Raw genomic sequence first — 19,036 nt, 5'->3', positions numbered from 1 at the left:
AGGAATAACCTAAAATCCTCTGAGGGGTAGGTAATTCCAGACCTGGTGTTAAAAGGCCCCTCAGCAACCTTTTGTCATCACTAACAATATTACAGCCTGTCTCCCTGTCCTCTCTAAAAGCAAGTGGGAAATAAAATGTACAAGAAAGGAAACACAAGAAACTGAAAGGAGGAAAGAAAAAGTCAAATGATTACAGATATAATTTACTCACAAAGAAGGAAAAGTTAATGAATGTGATGGTTTATGCTTTTTTATTTTAGATTTATGGCTAAAGCAGTATACAAGTAATTATTTGATTTTGGCTATGGCATATAAACAATTCTCACAAATGTTTTCTTATTTGAAATGTTTTTCAAGTTGCATAAGCCAAGCCAAAAACCTATTGATTATTACACTGTTACTATTACTTTCCTTTAACAGGTGACCCAAGGTCTCAGGAATTGCTGATTTGAAACCAAGCCTGTCAGTGCGTGCATGGATACAATATGTCAAAATCAATACTAAGGTAACAAGGGAGGGAGAAGATGTGAGGAAGACAGAAACAGTGCCACAGAAAGACGATGACACAGAGAAAAGTAAGTCAGAGAGTCATGTCCAAGAGCTTGCAGGGAGCACTGCCGAGCACGAGCTGTCCTATGTGACACGTTAGGACTAGAACCTGTGGCAGGTGGAACCACTGGGAGTGAGGTCACCTGCATTTAAATCAGGGGCCTAACTTCCCTCGCTGAACCAGCAGTCTAGTGGTCGTTACTGGCTTCCTTCCTGTGTCCCACAAGGATGGCCTACACAATAGTTACATGCACCCCAGTAAACTGCCACCCTGCCTCCCTACCTCCCCATCAGCTGCCTGAGAATCCTGTGGAATCCAGTTCTCAGCAGGCCAGTAGGCCTTTTGGTGTGTAGCCAGTTGAGTTTTGAAATGGACATGGGAGGGCAGCCTGGGCCCCAATGCCACAGTATTGGTGAAGACACTAAGGAAGGAGGCCTATCGTTATTTGTACACAGAAAACCAGGGTGTTTTACAAGACAAATGGCTTAAGGGATAAACAGGAGAAAGCATTAGCACGTAACTGTGGATGATACTTACTATATTGTTTTCCACTAGAAAGCAATGGAAACAGAACGGGCAGAAAGGTTAATGCAGATCTTTACAGGAAATCACAGGACTTTCTCAGGGTGACTGTGCAAGGCGCACACTCACCAAATGCCACAGGTCAAACAGGAAGAGAAAGTTACTGAGGAGAACATGTCTACAGAGACCAACACATAATGACTCTGCAACAACAGCAGGTGCACTGAAAACCACGTGGGCTCCAACAGCAGCTCGGCCGGCCACTGTCTACACACTGAAACCTGGGAGCCTGTCTCCTTATCTGGAAAGCAGACATGATCTCCTCCTCGTGAAGCTGTTATAACCAGCAAGCAAATAATTTCATACGTATATTTCAGCCCGGAGGAGTCCAGGCTCATAATCTTCACCCACATCCATACTCTTCGCCTACAATCTTTTACCATCCATGCCTCTTGTAAATGCTTCCTTGCTGCCCGCACCCAAGCTTCTTCCCTCTCATTCAACACAGATTCTATTACCCTAACCTCAGCTGTCCCCTCCCCGCTTTACTCTAACCTCGGCTTCCCCTCCCCTCCTCTTCCATACATTAAAGTCATCTTCATATTTTCTAGGTCTATCTTTCTCATTTCTTCTTCTCTAAGAGAAGAAAACTCTTAAAGAAAGAAACTCTTTTAGAGGTTTGTTTTTTTGGTTTTTTTTGGTTTTTTTTTTGAGGGGGGTAACGTGAATGCAGTCCCCCACTACCACAAATTGTACAGTCAAGTTTCCAGCATTTGGGGAATCAATCATAGGGGTCAACAGACCCAAGTGTAATATAGGAACCTTGCCCTGGGGAAACCATGACCCTGGGGTATCTCCCTTGCTAGGTTAATACTGGGGCTCTTCAGAGCTCTCAGGAAAAGATTACATTTTTTAAAAGTCTTACTTTATTATTTATTTATTTGTTGTGACATAAGTAGAGACATGGGACACAGCATACATGTGGAGGTGCACTCATATGAAGGTCAGAGGACAGTTTGTAAGAGCCTTTCCCCTTCATTCACCATGTGAGTCCTTGGGCTGTGAGGCAGTAAGTGTCCTCACAGAAGTATCGTAGAAGACATGGGCACCTGCCTGTGCCTTATATTGTCATCATCCCTACCAGCAATGAGTCACAGCAAACAAAATCTAATCTCTACCCTGAGTGCCTGGCACCATCTGCCCGTCTGCTATATGAGGTAGCATTCTTCTCTGCTGAGGCTTCACTCAAGTGCCAAGCAGCTGTACAAACCATTATATGCCCTCCTTTGTGCCTAGTGGGTGAGCTGGGTATCTCTCCATCAATTCCAGAATACCAGGAATGTAAGCACAGGCAGAATGGACAAGCTGGCTGCCCTGTGTTCCTGTGCATACGATCCACTCTGTTGCTATGGGCTCAGCTGTCCCTTCTTTTTAGCAGTCAGCTCACTGGTGTGTACGCGGATATCTGTATCACCCACTACACTGTAAATCCTTCAGATCAAGGGTTATTCCATCCCTGCTCTGCTGGCAGCTAGTGCCTCCTACATGTTGGGTTAAGTAAACAGTAGAGTATTCGCCTTTGAGGGGTCGACTTTACTCTCATAGTGCAGCTGTTCACGTAGCAGCGTGTTTAAGTAACCGACAAGCAGCTCTGAAGAGAGGCTCCTCAGGTAAGGAAGGTTCATGCCATTGGAGAGGGCAGTTCAGAGTACTAGGATCTGTTTTGTTTGATATCAGTTCATGGTAAACTATAAAAAACAGGAGGAAAGCAAGGAAACTTGTAGATCATAGTAGTAAATGTTAAATGTTCTCGACATGTCCCATGTTAGTATAATTCCAAAAAGTGGCTTGAAGGCAGGACATGTAGCTTAGTGGTACTGCACTTGCCTAGCATGCACATGGCCCTGGGTTTAACCCCCAACATTACACACACCTAGACACACAAAGAGACACACACATACACAACCGAATACACACACAAACAGACACACACATGCAGACACACCGACACACACCCACTTACATGTGCCCAAACACAGGCACGCATGCACATACACCACATATACACACACATATAAGAAATAGCTATGCAGGATAGAACACAACCTTTATAACTAATGTCCCTATCCTCCCCTCCCCCACAGTGAAACAGGACCGTGACATTGATAAACAAACAAGATGAAGACTCTTTACCTCCACTATGCCTGGAGGAATCCGTAAGCACAACTCCAAAATTGCTGTTGGAAGCCTCTGCAGTAACAGGCCGCTTGGGGACGCCCACAGGCGGAAAGGAGGCCTGGGTGTTTTTTGATGACGCCATTTTTTCTGTAAAGTATTTTTTAAAAAGCAATAAGCTTATATGTGCAAAATAAAAACAAAAATTACTATGAAACATAAGTAGCCATGAAGATGCATGTGTCTGTGTCTAAACACAGCATCTCCCTTATACTAAGCTGGTGTCAGGAACTAGGACAAATGCTTTGTCTTTTTCTAGTACTGTTATTAGAACTCTTAATTGTGCCTTTGTGGTACCACTTTAATTGACACACGTGATGGTTGGATTTGATGTAAGTGTGCCACAAGTTAGAATCAGCTGAGAATGGAGCATCCTGTGAAAAGCTTGAAGGCCCACCCTGAGGCTGCTGGCAGTCCAGATTTGCTCAGGCAGCTTCCCTGTTGCTGCTGAGTGAATTCATCCTGCGACTGCTGTTCATTCCAGTGTTGTCAGCGTCTGACACTGACTGAGAACCAGCAGCTCTCCTGAAATCTTCCAGGTTGTCTATGTCCTTGTCTATGCCCATCTATGTCCATGTCTTTCTATGTCTGTCTGTCTCTATGTCTTTGTCTATGTCTATGTCCTTGTCTCTGTCTTATCTATGTCTGTCTCTGTCTATGTATGTGTCTGTGTGTCTATGTCTGTGTGTGTCTGTCTATGTCTGTCTATGTCTGTGTCTGTCTATGTCTGTGTCTGTGTGTCTATGGTCATGTCTATGTGCCTACATTGGTTCTCTTCCTCTAGAGAACCTTACCTACTAAAACAACCAGAGCAAGAAATCTGAATGAGGACCTGAGCAGAGGCTGATTAGCCCATTTTCCTTTCGATGCACATATTCATTCCAAAATAATAATTATAATTAAGAAGTTTCTGTTAGGGCTGGTGAGATGGCTCAGTGGTTAAGAGCACTGACTCTTCTTCCAAAGGTCCTGAGTTCAATTCCCAGCAACCACATGGTGGCTCACAACCATCTACAATGTGATCTGACGCCCTCTTCTGCTATGTCTGAAGACAACTACAATGTACTTACTCATATACATAAAATAAATAAATAAATCTAAAAAAAGAAAAGAAAGTTTCTGTTAAAGCTGTTCCACAGAAAATAACATACTAATTTTAACATTTTAACAAGCAAAAATGAAGCTGGTTCTTTGTTGTTTTCTAGTTTTTAAACTGAAACAGCTATTCAGTAGTTATAGGGTAGACTATGAATAACTAAGACCTTGTAGTGAAAACTTTACTGATGATTCATTTAAAATGGGAAGTACTCATTTCTGATGGATAGTGAGTAGTGAAGGTCATTTCCCAAAGTCACCAAATGCACGCATGTAAGTCTCCAGAGGCCATTTCTCTTCTAGCACTGGCTTCTTCAGGGTTTCCCTCTCTATCCCTGAAGCATTTTTCTTTATGTGGGCCACCTCGGCATAGCCTTGTCTACCTGGACTCCTCTCTCCAGATGCTCACCAGGAACACTTCTGTCATGGTACGACTCATGTTATTCTGTTTTTCCCTACCCTACCCTCTTCCACTACTCCTGATTCCATAACTCCGGCCCAAATGTTCCATCTTTTCGTAGCTCATGAGTTGTCACCAGAAAGGCATGGCAAGTTCCACAGAGTGTCGTGTCACCGAGGCACCCTGTCACATACACACACACACATTGCAGGGGCCCTTTGGTGTTCCTGGTGCACACACTCAGCACATCATTCTTCATGCCTTGGTGGACACCAGTCGGTCTGCCAGGAACGGACACCATCCTGATGTATAGAGACCTTCAACTTCCCCTTCTTTAAACATCTTGCTGCTGACTAATACTAAACACATCACTGGCCACCTACTTACAGTAACTCTACCCCTGAAGTTAGTTCTTTGTTAACACCGCCCCCTAACATACTTAGAACTTAGGCTCCTCCCACCTGGACCGAGAGCTCCATGAGGATCAGCTTTGTCTATTGTCTACACTGCCCAGTGCACCGTCAGTGTCGAAAAATCCCAGGACCGAACTGAATTTTGTCTACAGTTGTTTCTTGACCTTTTCATCAGCGTGAATGCTCCACTGCTGGATCTCAACCTGACTGTCTCTCATCCCCCTGCCTCAGCCATCTGGATGCTGCTCATCCTGCACTTCCAAAAATATGTACGGAATATTACACTGGAATCAATAATAAAGCTACCTAAATGTAGCCTCCCAAAAGGTACTAGGGTATGCATAGCTCATAGATGTATAGCTTAGGATTTCTACTATCCAATAGGAATCCTCACAAATTCTCACAAGTAAATTGGCGTTAAGTAGCCATCTCACTCTGACAGCAGATGACACTCACCTTTGCTGGTCCGGAAGGTAAGCATGGCAGGCTGTCCTTCACCAACTGCACTTCTAGCCACCATCAAAACTTCATAGAGACTTGATGGCTCCAGCTCAGTTAGATGCAGCTCATTTTCACTCCCTGGGACACGAACTGTGTGCCAGCTGCCCACTGCACCACTACCATCGTCCAGCTGCTCAAGAGAAACCAGAATCATGAGAGACGGAGGGCAGAAAACATGTCTTCCCAATTACACAGAAAGTAGCTTGTATCTAATTCTAGAGGAGCTTGCAGAAGTGATCTGTTAACATGAGCAAGAGCTACAATGCCCTTCATCTTGTGAAATGTATTAATCTCATTAAGATTGTAAGAGGAGCTTTTAAATTTTGCTTTATATAAGCTTGCAGAGGAAATATCTATCACCCAAAGAATTAACACACAGAGGCCCAAGCATGACCAAATAAATAACCAAACCATTTAAGAGTCTGGTACTAGTAAGAGGCCAGCCTACAATGCAACGGTCACAGATGATGTCAGAGGACCTTGCCCCAACAGGAATTATTTGAAGAGTATTCTACAACCTTAGCAAACAGCAGAATTACAGTTTTCAAAGTAGCTTACAGAGTTTGAAGCCCAGTAGATGAAAACAAGAGGTTTGATAGAAAATGGTAAGTGATGGAGGCCAGAGACAGACCCCAGGCAAATCACTAGCCTAGCTTGAAACCTTGAGTTCCAGCACAGGGTGAGGAGGGAAGAAGGGGGAGAGAGGAGGAGGGAGGGAGGAAGGAAAAATGTTACGGTTACTTTGGATTAGACTTTGACTTCGGAAAAATTATTTATACTCCATCCTGACAGATATCCTGATATCCTACGATCTGGCAATCCTGAATGACTAGTGAGGATACCTCTGACAAACTTATTCCGGAACACTCTCACTTTCTACTCTACCACAAATGGAAAACATAATGAGCAAATGTCTCACACATACCCAGGGGTAAGGAATGAGAACAGAAAATGGATTACCTTTCGGTACTTCACGAAATAGGCGTTGATGGGCATTCCGCCATCCCTCCCTGCCCTCCACACCAGGTTGTACGTGTCTGGCATGTGAGTCTGTGGGGGGCTCAGTATGTTAGGAGCATCGGGGACCGAGGCATTTCTCTCTGCTGGCAATTCCACTCCACTGGGATGCACCTTCACTGGAAACAAGTTCAGCAGGCTGGACTCTGAACCGTCTTGTGGGTCTCGCTCATCATTCTGAGAAGCTTCAGAAGGTGTGACTGACTCTGCCTTTGTGTTTGTCTCGAAAGGAACTGCACAGAGGGGGAGAGGAATAAGGGGAGACTGCTTAAAGAAGTTTACTTTTCCAGCATCTTCTACCCACTTAATATCAGCACCCATGCTGACATTAGGAGCAAATGCGAGTCTGAGAACTTAAACTGAGTAACCTTTCACTGATTTGTTCAGAGTGACCTCTGATGTCTACTGTCAATCTGTCTGCTCATTGGAAAGCAAAGGGGTTGTTTGGGGAACCAGTAGCATGCATGATGCTGGTGAGCAGACTTTTATTTTTACCTAGCTCTGCATTAATACTGAAGTTCTGCAATAACAATTTACTAACTCAATATAAAAAGACTTGGCAAGTTTAACACAATAGAGAGTGAATGGAATGGAACATCACTGTGAACAAAGAAACTGGCACTTGCTACCACTCATGACAACTTGAGTCCTATCTCTAGAACCCTCAAGAATAGGCTAGACCCAACTCCTTCGAGTTGCCCTCTGACCTCCACATGTAGGCCCCTCCCCACACGCACAATAAATAAATGTGATTTTTTGTTGTTGTTGTTTTTTGTTTGGTTTGGGTTGAGTTGAGTTTTAATGGTCAGCATTGCTCTCACACCCTCTGGGAAGCTAGTTTCCAAAGTTCCTTCCCAGAATTTCTACTTACACAGTACCCTCCAGCCCTGCATCTCAGCCTAAGCCTTAGGAAGTCCTGGTTCATTGGCTTACACTTTGTCTTAGGCTTTGGTCACCACACAGGCATGTGCCAGCTGGTCTTATGTAGAAATTTCCCAGACAGAGGTGGAGATGAGGTAGCATTTCTGCAATAGTCCACAGCAGAATAAAGCCACTTTGGCTGACTATAGCCAAGTTACAAATTACTAACTCCAAGCAAACAAGCACAAGAAAGAACAGCCTAGCTGCATGTAGCTAATATAACAGAATAGAATGGAACAAAACAGCAAAGGGTCTGTGTCACTAATCTTTCAGGCAGTCAGTACTCATCAACAGGTACCCTTCTTATGATGGGTCATCTGGACGGGAATTTCTAATCTCCACAGAAACATGCCTCTGGACACCTTCATGAGGCTCTTTCTAGGCTGCATTAATTACAGTGGGGACCTGGATCCTGGGCTGAAAAAGGAAAGGGGAAAGCCAGCTGGGTACCAACTTTCCTCTCTCTCTCTACTTTTTGACTGTAGATGTAAAGTGACCAGATGAAATCCCAGCATAGAGAAAGTAAAACAAAATCCTACCACTAGCCAAGGAGCTACTGCCATGGGAGAGGAAGACTTGGTTTTCCTTAATGGTGTGGCCTCTGGTAGGTAAACCACAAACCAGGGCCGATCCCACTCCCAAAGCTATCTGGGCAACACAGACTGCACTTGATAGGGGGGAAAAAATCTCAAAGTTGGGTGGGAAACGATGGTAAGGTAGAGAGGGTCATTATGGGAACAATTGGGGAAAAGAGGGTAGTTATGTTCAAAATAAATGGTATAAAGTTCTCAATGAATTAAAATATCACTTAAAAATTGCCAGACTAAAGATAGCTAAGTCTTAACACCTACTTCCAACAGCATTTAGACTATACAGAGGAAGGTAAAAATAATGTATTTGACTTTTAAGAAAAGGATTCAAATAGTCAAAACTACTGAGCACACTTTTATACCAAGAACTGTACAAGATATTCAATATAAATAATCTCATTCAGTTTTCAGGTGGAGAAGGAGTGCTTTCTTCTGCTTTGCAGTGCAGATGAGGAGACGGAGTTTCAAAACTCAGAATGTTAGCAGGCAGCTGTGGGAAGAACGGGGAAGGTGCGAGAGCTCGGTGGAGACAGACAGACAGACTGCCAGTGTTATAAATCATAAGGACTGACAGCTTGGCTCCTCTCTGGTGCTATTGATACCTGCAACAAAAGGTCCCCACTATTCACTCCTTCGAGAAGGAAAGGGAAGGCATGACATGGGGACACTACGGAGACTACAACACACGACGGTTACCTCAGAATTCTGCTAAAAAGAAGTGGGTGTGATTTTAGAACCACAACACATTAACAAAAATCCCACAAGACCCAGACGAACAGTGTAAGGTCAGGTCTCTGTTAGCGTATGAGAGAATGTCCTCGAATCATCCTCCACCAAAGAAAACAAGAAGCCAGTGTGAAGCAGTGCAGAAGAAAACTAATTAAGTTCACTGAGACAACTTGAAAATATTGCTCATGGAAGGAGCATGTTTACCTAGTGAGTCAGAGAGGAGTAGACACTCGGGGTGGATATTGTGCCTGCTGGGGCTGAAAAACCAGCTCCAACCGGAGGGGAGTCGCTGTGGCCTGATAGTGGGGAAGGACTCTTGTTTCATTAGTAGTTTCCTGGATCCTCCCGGCAGCTGACCACTGGGAAGTGGTATCTGGCCACAAAAGAGTTTCCATACCACATGCCTCAGTTTATAAAGAAGTGTAAGAATAACACCATTCTGCAGCCTAAGTGCTGAAAGAGCATCACAACTCCCTTTCTGTTACTCCAGGTGCAAGGCAGCCTGCCGCAACTTCTAAAATGGGGAAAACAGAGTAATCTCTACTGTCACAAATATATATTTCATAACAATTTGCAACATTTTGCAATAATACAATTTAAAAATTATAGTAGATACTGTTTAAAAATCTGGGCCACAGGCACACTCTTCATTTTATACCAATAAACTCATCCATCAATTAAAAATATTAAGTTGAAAACATACATTTAATGGACACCACTGGACACTGTCATTTAGCAACAGCACACTATAGCAGCTACATCCCCCTTGTCTGGAATGGTTGACTGGGAGGAACAGCTCACTGCTACTGCCCAGTGTCAGAGTACCAAAGCTCTTCTTGCTAGCCCAGGAAAAGGCCAAAATTCAAAGAGTTGTCTCTATTGCATGTGCATCGCTCTCATATCACTGTTTTAAATGGAAAATTTTTAAGTGGAATCATCTTCAATTGGGGACTGTCTAGATTTTCAGGTGCTCATGAATAGTATCTCTCAGTTTGCCTTCAAAAGAACTCTATAAGACAGGCAGAATTCTAGTTCTGTATCTTAAAAATAATGCTTATTTTTTTGTAAATTCCACATTTACATTATACATTGTGTTTGATCCCATTGGTCCATCACTACCTCCCACACCCTCCAATTCTTAGTGCCCCCACTCATCTCTCTCCCAGCTTCATGTCCTACTTTTTTTTTTTTTTATTTTAAGGAAAGATTTGCTTTGCTTTGGTTCTTTGAGACAGGTTCTTACTCCGCAGTCTGGGCTAGCCTTGACCTTGTAGCAATATTCCTGCCTCAGTCTCCCAACTGTCAATTCCAAGCATGAACCATCCCCCACCCCCCTCAGCTGAAAGGTAGACTGCTTTTGAATTAGGAAAAAAATGTAACAATGTTACTGAACTTAATACGTCTGAGCACAAACTAATATAATGTGAAATGCAGCTATACCTGACCAACATGTCCCCATGTGACTGCTCACATCCACACCACACTGCAGGGAACCTAGCCCAGCCCCCATCAAAGTTCGGAGCAGATACAACTCAACTCTATAATACTATACATCCAGGTCCTCAAAAGCTCAAGGTCTGGAAAGAAGGGAGAAGGAGTTGTCACCCACTTTCAGATATAGCTTACCCTCCCCACAATAAACAAAGGAACTGACGTTAATGCTAGAGTTTAACGAGGCTCGAGTTTCTATGCAGAGAAGTGCACTACTGTGTACTATTTGTGCTTTAATAGACTCAACCAGGTCTTAAATCTTCTAGAACATAGGAAAAGCCCAGGTGGGTAGGCTGTAGCTAGCGGGTTCTTGCTCATTAAAGCGGCATTTACTGGGACAGGATTCTGGAGCAGAGAATGTTAAAGATCTAATCTAAGCACGTTAGATAATGAAATTTAAGTGTTTCAGGTTTCTCATATTTAAAATGAGAAAGAAAAAATAACTAGTTCTGTCTACATCTATATCTCTTTGTACTGCAGTACATTTGCATAAAATAATCATGTGCCTGCTAAGTTCTACCCAGGCATCTCCTACAGAGCTGCTAGCAGCTAATAATACTAAACTGTGCCATTCTTATTTACCCAGTTGGAGGAATACATACATACATACATACATACATACATACATACATATATGTGTGTGTGTGTGTATGTATATATGTATACATATATATATATACATATATATATATATATTCATGTTCATATATCTAAATTCAACAATACTCAACTGTCTCTACCTGAAACGAAAGTTATTAAAGTCAATAACTACCTCTTCCTGCCACAATGGATAACCACATTGCCACAATGAATAACGATAATTTATCTGTAATTAGACAGCAATACTCATAACCCAATATGTTAAATTTATAAAAATGTTTTCTATTACCAGACACCATTGTAAGAGCTTTCCTGTCCTGGCCTCTTGGACTTGTATATGAATCCTATGAACAGGACATTAGCGGCATCAGAAGAAGCAGTGTTCAGCAACTGGCCTCTGGTTGGCACACTGCATTATTCCAGCACAGCCTACAGACTTCATGTCCACACAGTGAACCACATCTAACAGGCATCACATAGCACATTCACATAGGAGAACGCAGGTCCCTAGATTCTGCACACTTCTCTTCTAGCCTCTAGCTTTATCCAGAGCTAGAGACTCCTTGTTTACGAGAGCAAACAAACAGCAATGTTAACAGCCAACTCTAGCACCAGTACTTTTCTGCCAAGACCACCCAAGGCTCCTCTCTGCTTTAAGGACATCTATGGAGGACAGGACAGGCAAGAACACCCAGGAGAGCAGGGCCTGGGAACTAACTAAAGCAGGGAACTCTGGAGCCCAGAGCCACTATCCAGAGAGAAGAACATGAACTCCAGGATACACACTGACCTGGATCCCACAGGCTCTATAACCAGAGGAGACATCAGAGGGCCCGGGAAGAAAAAGGTCACTTAAAGCCCTGGAGGAGTGTCCAAGGCAGGAACCTCAGTGTCCCCATACTAAAACAGTACTGGAAACCCTACATCTCAGCAGACAAACACAGCAACAATCTACTCAGCTGACTGACAACCAACTGATAACTAACCAGCTTAATAAACCACTCCACCACCCACTGCCTTAACATTGGGGAACACTGTTCAACGTGCCCCCTGACACAAGGTCAGAATCGGAGTACTTCAAACATCATGTGTAACTGCAAAGTCATCATCATGACAAAGCAATGGAATATAAATACCATTACATATTCCATTAGAAAGATAACTGAGGTAGCCATATACGGGAATCTGATAGGACCCTAAGTCTCTTGTCAATACATGATAACCCTTCAGACTTTGAATCTTGCTTCTTATGTTCTCCTCCAAAAACTATGTGAAAAAAACCTCTTCAGTACCTTCAAAGCCCCAAGTCATTAATAACACAGACAGACTATATTTTGAGCTCAGTCCTAAGAATTAAATGTGAAATGGAGACCAAGGCCCACCTGGTTCCCATACAGCAAAATGCCCCCCAAACACAGTCCTGCATTTCATTGCCACAGGGAAAACATACATCCATTAAAATAACCTTTCAAATCATCTTTTCCCCTACTAAAAAGGACACTGTTCTACTGAGGAAAAAAATGCTGAAAATGACTCACCAACTGTGAGGAATGCTTCTGACTGTGTGCTGCCATGTTTGTTTGTAGCTTCACAAGTATATTTCCCAGCATGCTCCAGAGTGACTGCCTGAATAGACAGAGAGCTCGAGCCAGCTTGGGACATGATGAGGTAGACAGGCTCCAGGTCCAGGTCCCCAGGCCGGAACAGGTGGGACTTTCGGGGTTTGGACCTAAGGACCTGAGATGGATGGCTGGTTATCAATCCATGGCGGCCGTACCAATGAATGACTGGGACAGGCACTCCGGTGGCATTACAAGACAAAGTCACAAAGTCTCCATCCATCACCTCTATGTTTGCTGGTGCGGTGACAATAACAGGCTTCCATCCACTGTCTATGAGAAACACAAGTTACATAATCAAAACTAGAACATGATAGTGTCTGCCTTGCAAAGTACTTCATCCTACTGCAGAAATGATACTGCAAAGATATCCCCTTTCTGATTAGCTCTGTCCTCAACTTTTACCCTGAAAAACTGACAACTGGAAGCAGAATGTTTCAGAGCCTAGAGAGGCACGTGCCTTCAATCCTAATGACAGGGTTTCATCCCTGCAACACACATGATTGCAAGAAAGCTAACTTTCACAAGTTCTCCTTTGACCTCCACATATGTACACACACACACATATACATTTAAAAAAAAACATAATTCTGAGAAGCAGAGAAAGCCCCCAAGCAAATGTGTAAGGGGAGGGTGAAGTCCTGACAAGTTACTTACAAGGACCTCAATTCCTAAAACCCATAGGAATTTGCAAAGCATTCCCAGGTGAGTTAGGCTAAGGGTACTGGCAAAGCCTTGTTCTGGTACCCATGTGAATACTGACAATGCGCGAAAAACACAAACAATAACAGCTTTGGCCTCTGGGATGACCATAGCCTGAGTTTGCTCCCTGGAAATCCTCCTCCTGAGGTCATCTAGGTGTCCTGCAGTAGAGTGGGCACAACCCATGCAATTCCAGCTTTTCCGAATGTGTTTGTGTGTGCCTGCCCTTTCTTGATTCCCTCGCCAGCCCCTCAGGGCTCCAGCACCAAGCCATGCAGGATGCTCTGTGTAATTTTTGTGTGTGAGGGGAGCAGTGTGGAAAAAAGGTTTTTCTATGTGACCCTGGTTATCATGAAACTTGCTCTGTGGACCAGGCTGCCCCTGAATTCAGGGATTAAAGGAGTGCCCACACTCAGATTACACTGTGCAATTTTTCAAAAGTAGATTTTTTTCATAGTTGTAGATTCATCAAATTTCCTACATAGACTTCCTGTCCTCCTGGAAGGAGTGTATATAAACAAATCTACTGAGATTCCAACAGGTGTACTGTGCCTACTAGACTGCTGTAAATACAGAAGGGTAAGTACACACATCACATGAAAGAGGTAAAGAAACATAAAACTACATAATATTCCTTCAAGAAAACAGTCAGTTCTGGTGAAATCTCATTAGATAAAGTCTGAGAGAGAGAAAAAAAAAATCTGTCTTAAATGCAATTTGACATTTTTTTTTTTTAATCATAGGCATGAACACCATTTTGTTTCTAAATCAAAATGGCACCAAGTCTTCCCTCCTGGTCCTGGTATTTTCTGGAGGGATTTTTAACTAATGCCACAATAAAATATTGATCAATACAGAAGACATTTTTTTCCAGAACATTTCTTTCTCTCTAGACCTATTTGCCATCTCTGATAAATCCAAGGACACTGGATTTTCAATGGTTTCTGAATTTTCCCACACGAATGGGTACAGCTCTCGCTGGCTAGAACGTGTACGTCCCCGAGGACTGAAGAAGCAGTACATTGCTTGGCAGGTCTATGTGCCATTCATAAATGCCATCCATGATGGGCTAAAACACTGACTCACAGGTCAAACAGGTTCCCTCCAACACATCCCTCAAAAACCTTCCCTTGTGAATCTATCTTTATGTACTATGTGAGTTAGAGAGGCAATTTTACTTTCTACTTCACTCTGATGATTAATAAATTCAAGTCAAAACTTGAAACAGATATCCTCCAGTACACAACGCCAGTCCATTTAGTCCTTTCCATCTAGAGACTTTTGTCATACTCTGTCATGTCAAAGCATCTATTTGTTCCTGCAGCAGGATAATGCATTTGAAATTATTACTGGCTCTTTACGTTTACAGCAAGTTCCCCGTGCCTTTAGAATATTCTAGTTATTCTGGGTCCTCTGCTTACATTTATAAACTTTTAAATCATTTTTCTCATGGGTATATATATATATATATATATATATATATATACACATACACACACACACACACACACACACACACACACGCCTAGGCACACAAACATGCACAGGCACATACACACACGGAGATGCATGCATTCTCATATAATCCAGGATAGACTCAAAATAATTACAAAGCAAAGGATGACCCTGAAAACTCCTGATTCCCCTGCCTCTACCTTCCAAGTCCTGGTGATATTGGCAGGTGCCAGTAGAGCCCAGGTCTCCAAAATATTCTGGTAAGATTCTAACTGGAGTAGCATAAATCTACAGAAAAAGTCTGAAAAGACCAGATTACCATATAATTCCAAATGTTACTATCCATAACCTAGAATGCATCTTCATATGTAGCTTTGTTACCAATATGCAAGAGATTTTTAAATAATATTTTCTGTTTGTTGCTGGTATACAGAAAGGCTAATCATTTGTGCTTATTTAGGTCTTCACCTAGCTTCTTGCTAAATATTACTATTTTAATAATAAAATATATAAGTAAGAGCTAGCAAGCACTTTGGATATTATATAATGGCAATACTGACTATAAATTAATAACTGTTTGAATTACTTCCTTCTAATTTCTTTGTGTCTTTCTGTACTGGCTGGGTTTTCTCATACATTTTCATGGTAAGAGATGTTTTAATCTAAGTCTTTGCTAGATATCTTTTATCAAGTTCTATTTCCATTTTTCTGACTAACATAGATTTATCTCATTTTTCCTACTTCTAATGAGATAATCATGTTTTTTCTCTCCTTTATAGGATAAGCAATACATTTTATGGCAGATTTCTGAAATATGTGCTTCAGCAAGGCATGTATTCTTTATACATTCCTGGCTTGATGATATGTTATTTATGATTCTTATACCTATGTTCACAAAAATAAGACCTGCCTTTGCTTCATTTTCTGATCCCATCTTTCTGTGATTTTGGACTTCAGATTATACTGACTAGAGACTTTCCATTTCCCCTTCTCTCTGGAAGAGTTGTGTAATATCTGGAATGGTCTATTACTCTACAAAACCATCTGGCCTGATGTTTTCTTTGTGGGAAAAACTTAACTCCTAATTCAATTTCTGCCATAGCTGTAGGAAAAAAAAAAAAAAAACCTACTTAGATTTTTTTATTTACTTTAAGTCAGCTTTGCTAAGTTCTATTTTCCCTTAGAATTTGCCCGTTATAGTCCAAATCTGGAGTTCCCCGCAAAAGCCTATGAATTGAAAGCTTGGTCAACAGGCTGCCAGGCTGCTTGAGTGATAATGACATTTTAACAAGATGGGGCCTAGTTGAAAAAGGAGTTAGGTCTCCAGGGGTGTGTCCTTTGAGGGGAGACTGGGAACTTGCCCCCTTTCTGTCCCTCTGCTTCCAAGCCATGACCTAAGCAGGTCTCCTCTAGACTTACTTCAGCCAGGATGCTCTCTCTATACTGCCTGCCATCGGCCCAAAGCAACAGGCCCAAGTGACCATGTCTGAAGCTGTGAGCTCAATAAAGCTTTCTTCCTTCTAAACTGATCATCTCAAGTATTTAGTGGTCAGAGCTAACACCACAGCTGATTATAGTAGTAATGTTGTCCTATCAATTACTTTAATACTTTTAATCTTTATATTGAGACTTGCAATTTCCTTCTCTTAATACTGTCCCTTTATCTCCACCTTTTTACTTGAGTTTGCCAGAGATTGGGCCACTGGATTAGACTTTACCAGGAACCAATTTCTATGCTTTTTACCTTGTGCTCTACCTTTCTTTTCTTAGATGCTTTCTGCTCTTGGCTTTGCTTCTCCTCTCTTCTGACTTCTTCGAATCTAATGTTCCTTTGATTTACTCAATACTTTTCAACCTTACTTGTTTTCTTTGGTAAGCACATAAGGCTATAAAAGTCCTAAATTGCACGTTGGTCGTCTTCCCACAGGGCACGATTGATTGTTCTGACTAGTTTTATGTCACCTTGACACAAGCTAGAGTCATCTGAGAGGAGGGACCCTCAATTGAGAAAATGCTTCCATAAGATCCAGCTGAAAGGCATTTTCTTAGTGATTGATGGGGCAGGTCCAGCCCAGTCTGGGTAGTGCCACCTGGATTGGTGGTCCTGGGTTCTATAAGAGGGCGGGCTGAGCAAGCCATGTGGAGCAAGCCAGTAAGCAGCAGCTTCCGTGGACTCTGCATCACCTCCTGCCTCCAGCTTCCTGTCCTTGAGTTCCTGCCCTCACTGCTTTGATGAACTGTTAACACGGAACTGGGGGAGAAATCAGCCGTTTCCTCCCCGACTTGCTTTTGCTTACCGTGTTTCTTTGCAGCAATAGTAACAGTAACTAAGACATTGATCTGTCGCATTTTCATCGCCATTCAGCTTAAAGTACTTTAAGCTATCACTATGACTTGAAGTGTAATTTAATGTTTCCAAATGCATGATAATTTTTCTTTAAAATGTTTGTTTTTATTATTAACTTCTAAATTTGTCATACTAAGATCAAAGAGGTGTTGTCTCACACGGATGCTCTGAACTTTGAAATATTTAAAACTTGCACCACAAATAAGTTCCCTATTATAAATCAATAAGGAAAATACCCCAAACTTAAATTTTCAAATGGGCAAAAGGACAGTTAATACGTAAAGAAGTAAGTCTAAATGTCCTGCAAACACATGGGAAGATGCCTAATTTTACCCAAAATAAAAGAAGTACAGACTAAAAAGTATTTTTTTTTCCTCATAAGAGTTCAAAGATTGGCACCGGGTGTGGTGTCACATGCCTTTAATTGCAGCACTCGGGAGGCAGAGGCAGGCAGATTTCTGAGTTCGAGGCCAGCCTGGTCTACAGAGTGAGTTCCAGGACAGCCAGGGCTACACAGAGAAACCCTGTCTTGGAAAAAAAAAAAAGAGTTCAAAGATTGGGGGAAATAAAAATATAATAAAAATGTGAAAAAAGGTGGGTTTGGGAGACAACCTAGTTGGCAAAGTCATCACAAGGATGAGTTTGGATCCCTGCCACCCACATGAAGGCTGGGTGCAGGTGTGTACTTAGTATCTGCAAGCCCAGTGCAGGGAATGGGGCTAAGGAGACAGATCCCAAAAGGTCACTGCCCGGCCAGCTTAGCCCAATGAATGAATTTCAGGTTCAAAACATACAAGAATTCAGCAAGACACCTAACTTCAACCTCTAGACTCCATGAGCACATGTGTACACACACACACACACATTGATCCTACTATGTTTTGGTGAGAGTGTGAAGAAACAGCATACAAAATGCTCACAAAAGTATGAACTCATGATAATTATGAAGAGAAAGTCAATAGTATCTATTAAAATTTCTAATGTATACATAGGTTTAATCTGCAAGATCAATTCTAGGAGTTTCTTTTGGAGACACTCACACATATGACAAAAATTGAAAGTTCATCATATCTCAAACAGTTATCAACAAGATGCTAGTCAAATGACTGCAAGTATAAAATGAAATTGTAAGCAGCCATTTATCTTAAAGAATAAAAATATGGTTTGGTATATCATATGAGAAGAAGTTCAAACTATAGTTAAGCAAAAGTTTTAAAGGAAACACTTCTAGCATGATTTACACCTTTAAAAGACAATCAAAACACACATATACACATACACACACTTGTAGTGTGTAATTCTTGTATGTGTGCATAGAAGTTTATTCAAGAAACTGATAAAAACCAGTTGGTTCTAAAGAAAAGACTAGCTATTGGATGGCGGTCGGGATGGGGAGGGTGAGAGAGACTGTAGACTTTACTATATTATATACCTTTAGAAAGTGTTTAAGATGCATATTTTGCAACAGTGTATTATTTAGGGCCTACAGGAACCCAGTCAATCACACTTGCTATTCCACTGGGGCTATACTTACAGCCCAGACACAAGTTTTTCATTAAAATTTTGTTATGTGTGTGGTGTTTTGTCTGCATGTATATCTATATATGTCTGCTGCCCACGTAGCACAAAGAAAGCATTGGATGCCCTGAGGCTAGAGTGTACACGGTTGTGAACTGTCATACAGGTGCTCTCAGCCAATGCTGTGAACCATTAAGCCTCTATCTATCTATCTATTTATCCATCTATCTATCTATCTATCTATCTATCCTAAAACAATGTTTTCTATGAGCTTGATTAAATGGGGTGGCTTCATCATGGAAATCCCAGTCTGTCACTACAAAGGACCATG

At 42.0% G+C, this 19,036-nt stretch overlaps 1 protein-coding gene and 1 non-coding gene across 12 annotated transcripts in view; both read right to left on the bottom strand.

Annotated features, from left to right (window-relative positions):
- Positions 1-19,036, bottom strand: part of Cdon (cell adhesion molecule-related/down-regulated by oncogenes) — an 86,125-nt gene that overhangs the window by 30,822 nt on the left and 36,267 nt on the right. For 9 of the 11 annotated variants that reach the window (XR_379126.4, XM_006510511.4, XM_006510507.4 and 6 more), the window contains 4 exons: positions 12,603-12,956; positions 6,677-6,966; positions 5,672-5,846; positions 3,266-3,397 (listed from right to left, as the gene is read on the bottom strand). Coding sequence is in view for 10 of the 11 variants with exons in the window: in XM_006510511.4 (XP_006510574.1) it covers positions 3,266-3,397; positions 5,672-5,846; positions 6,677-6,966; positions 12,603-12,956 (951 nt within the window). In the remaining variant the exon portion in view is untranslated. Of the gene's footprint in view, positions 1-1,087; positions 1,102-1,259; positions 2,821-3,265; positions 3,398-5,671; positions 5,847-6,676; positions 6,967-12,602; positions 12,957-19,036 lie in introns of those variants that run through there. The other 2 variants (XM_030244476.1, XM_006510514.4) reach the window with 2 other exon arrangements.
- Positions 1,785-1,946, bottom strand: LOC115487300. Its single transcript, XR_003948502.1, has one exon. It is a non-coding gene; the product is annotated as a U1 spliceosomal RNA (small nuclear RNA).

This window comes from Mus musculus, chromosome 9 (genome assembly GCF_000001635.26).
Source record: "Mus musculus strain C57BL/6J chromosome 9, GRCm38.p6 C57BL/6J".
In the NCBI taxonomy this organism is placed as follows: Eukaryota; Metazoa; Chordata; class Mammalia; order Rodentia; family Muridae; genus Mus; species Mus musculus.
This window is presented reverse-complemented; position numbering and strand designations above follow the sequence as displayed.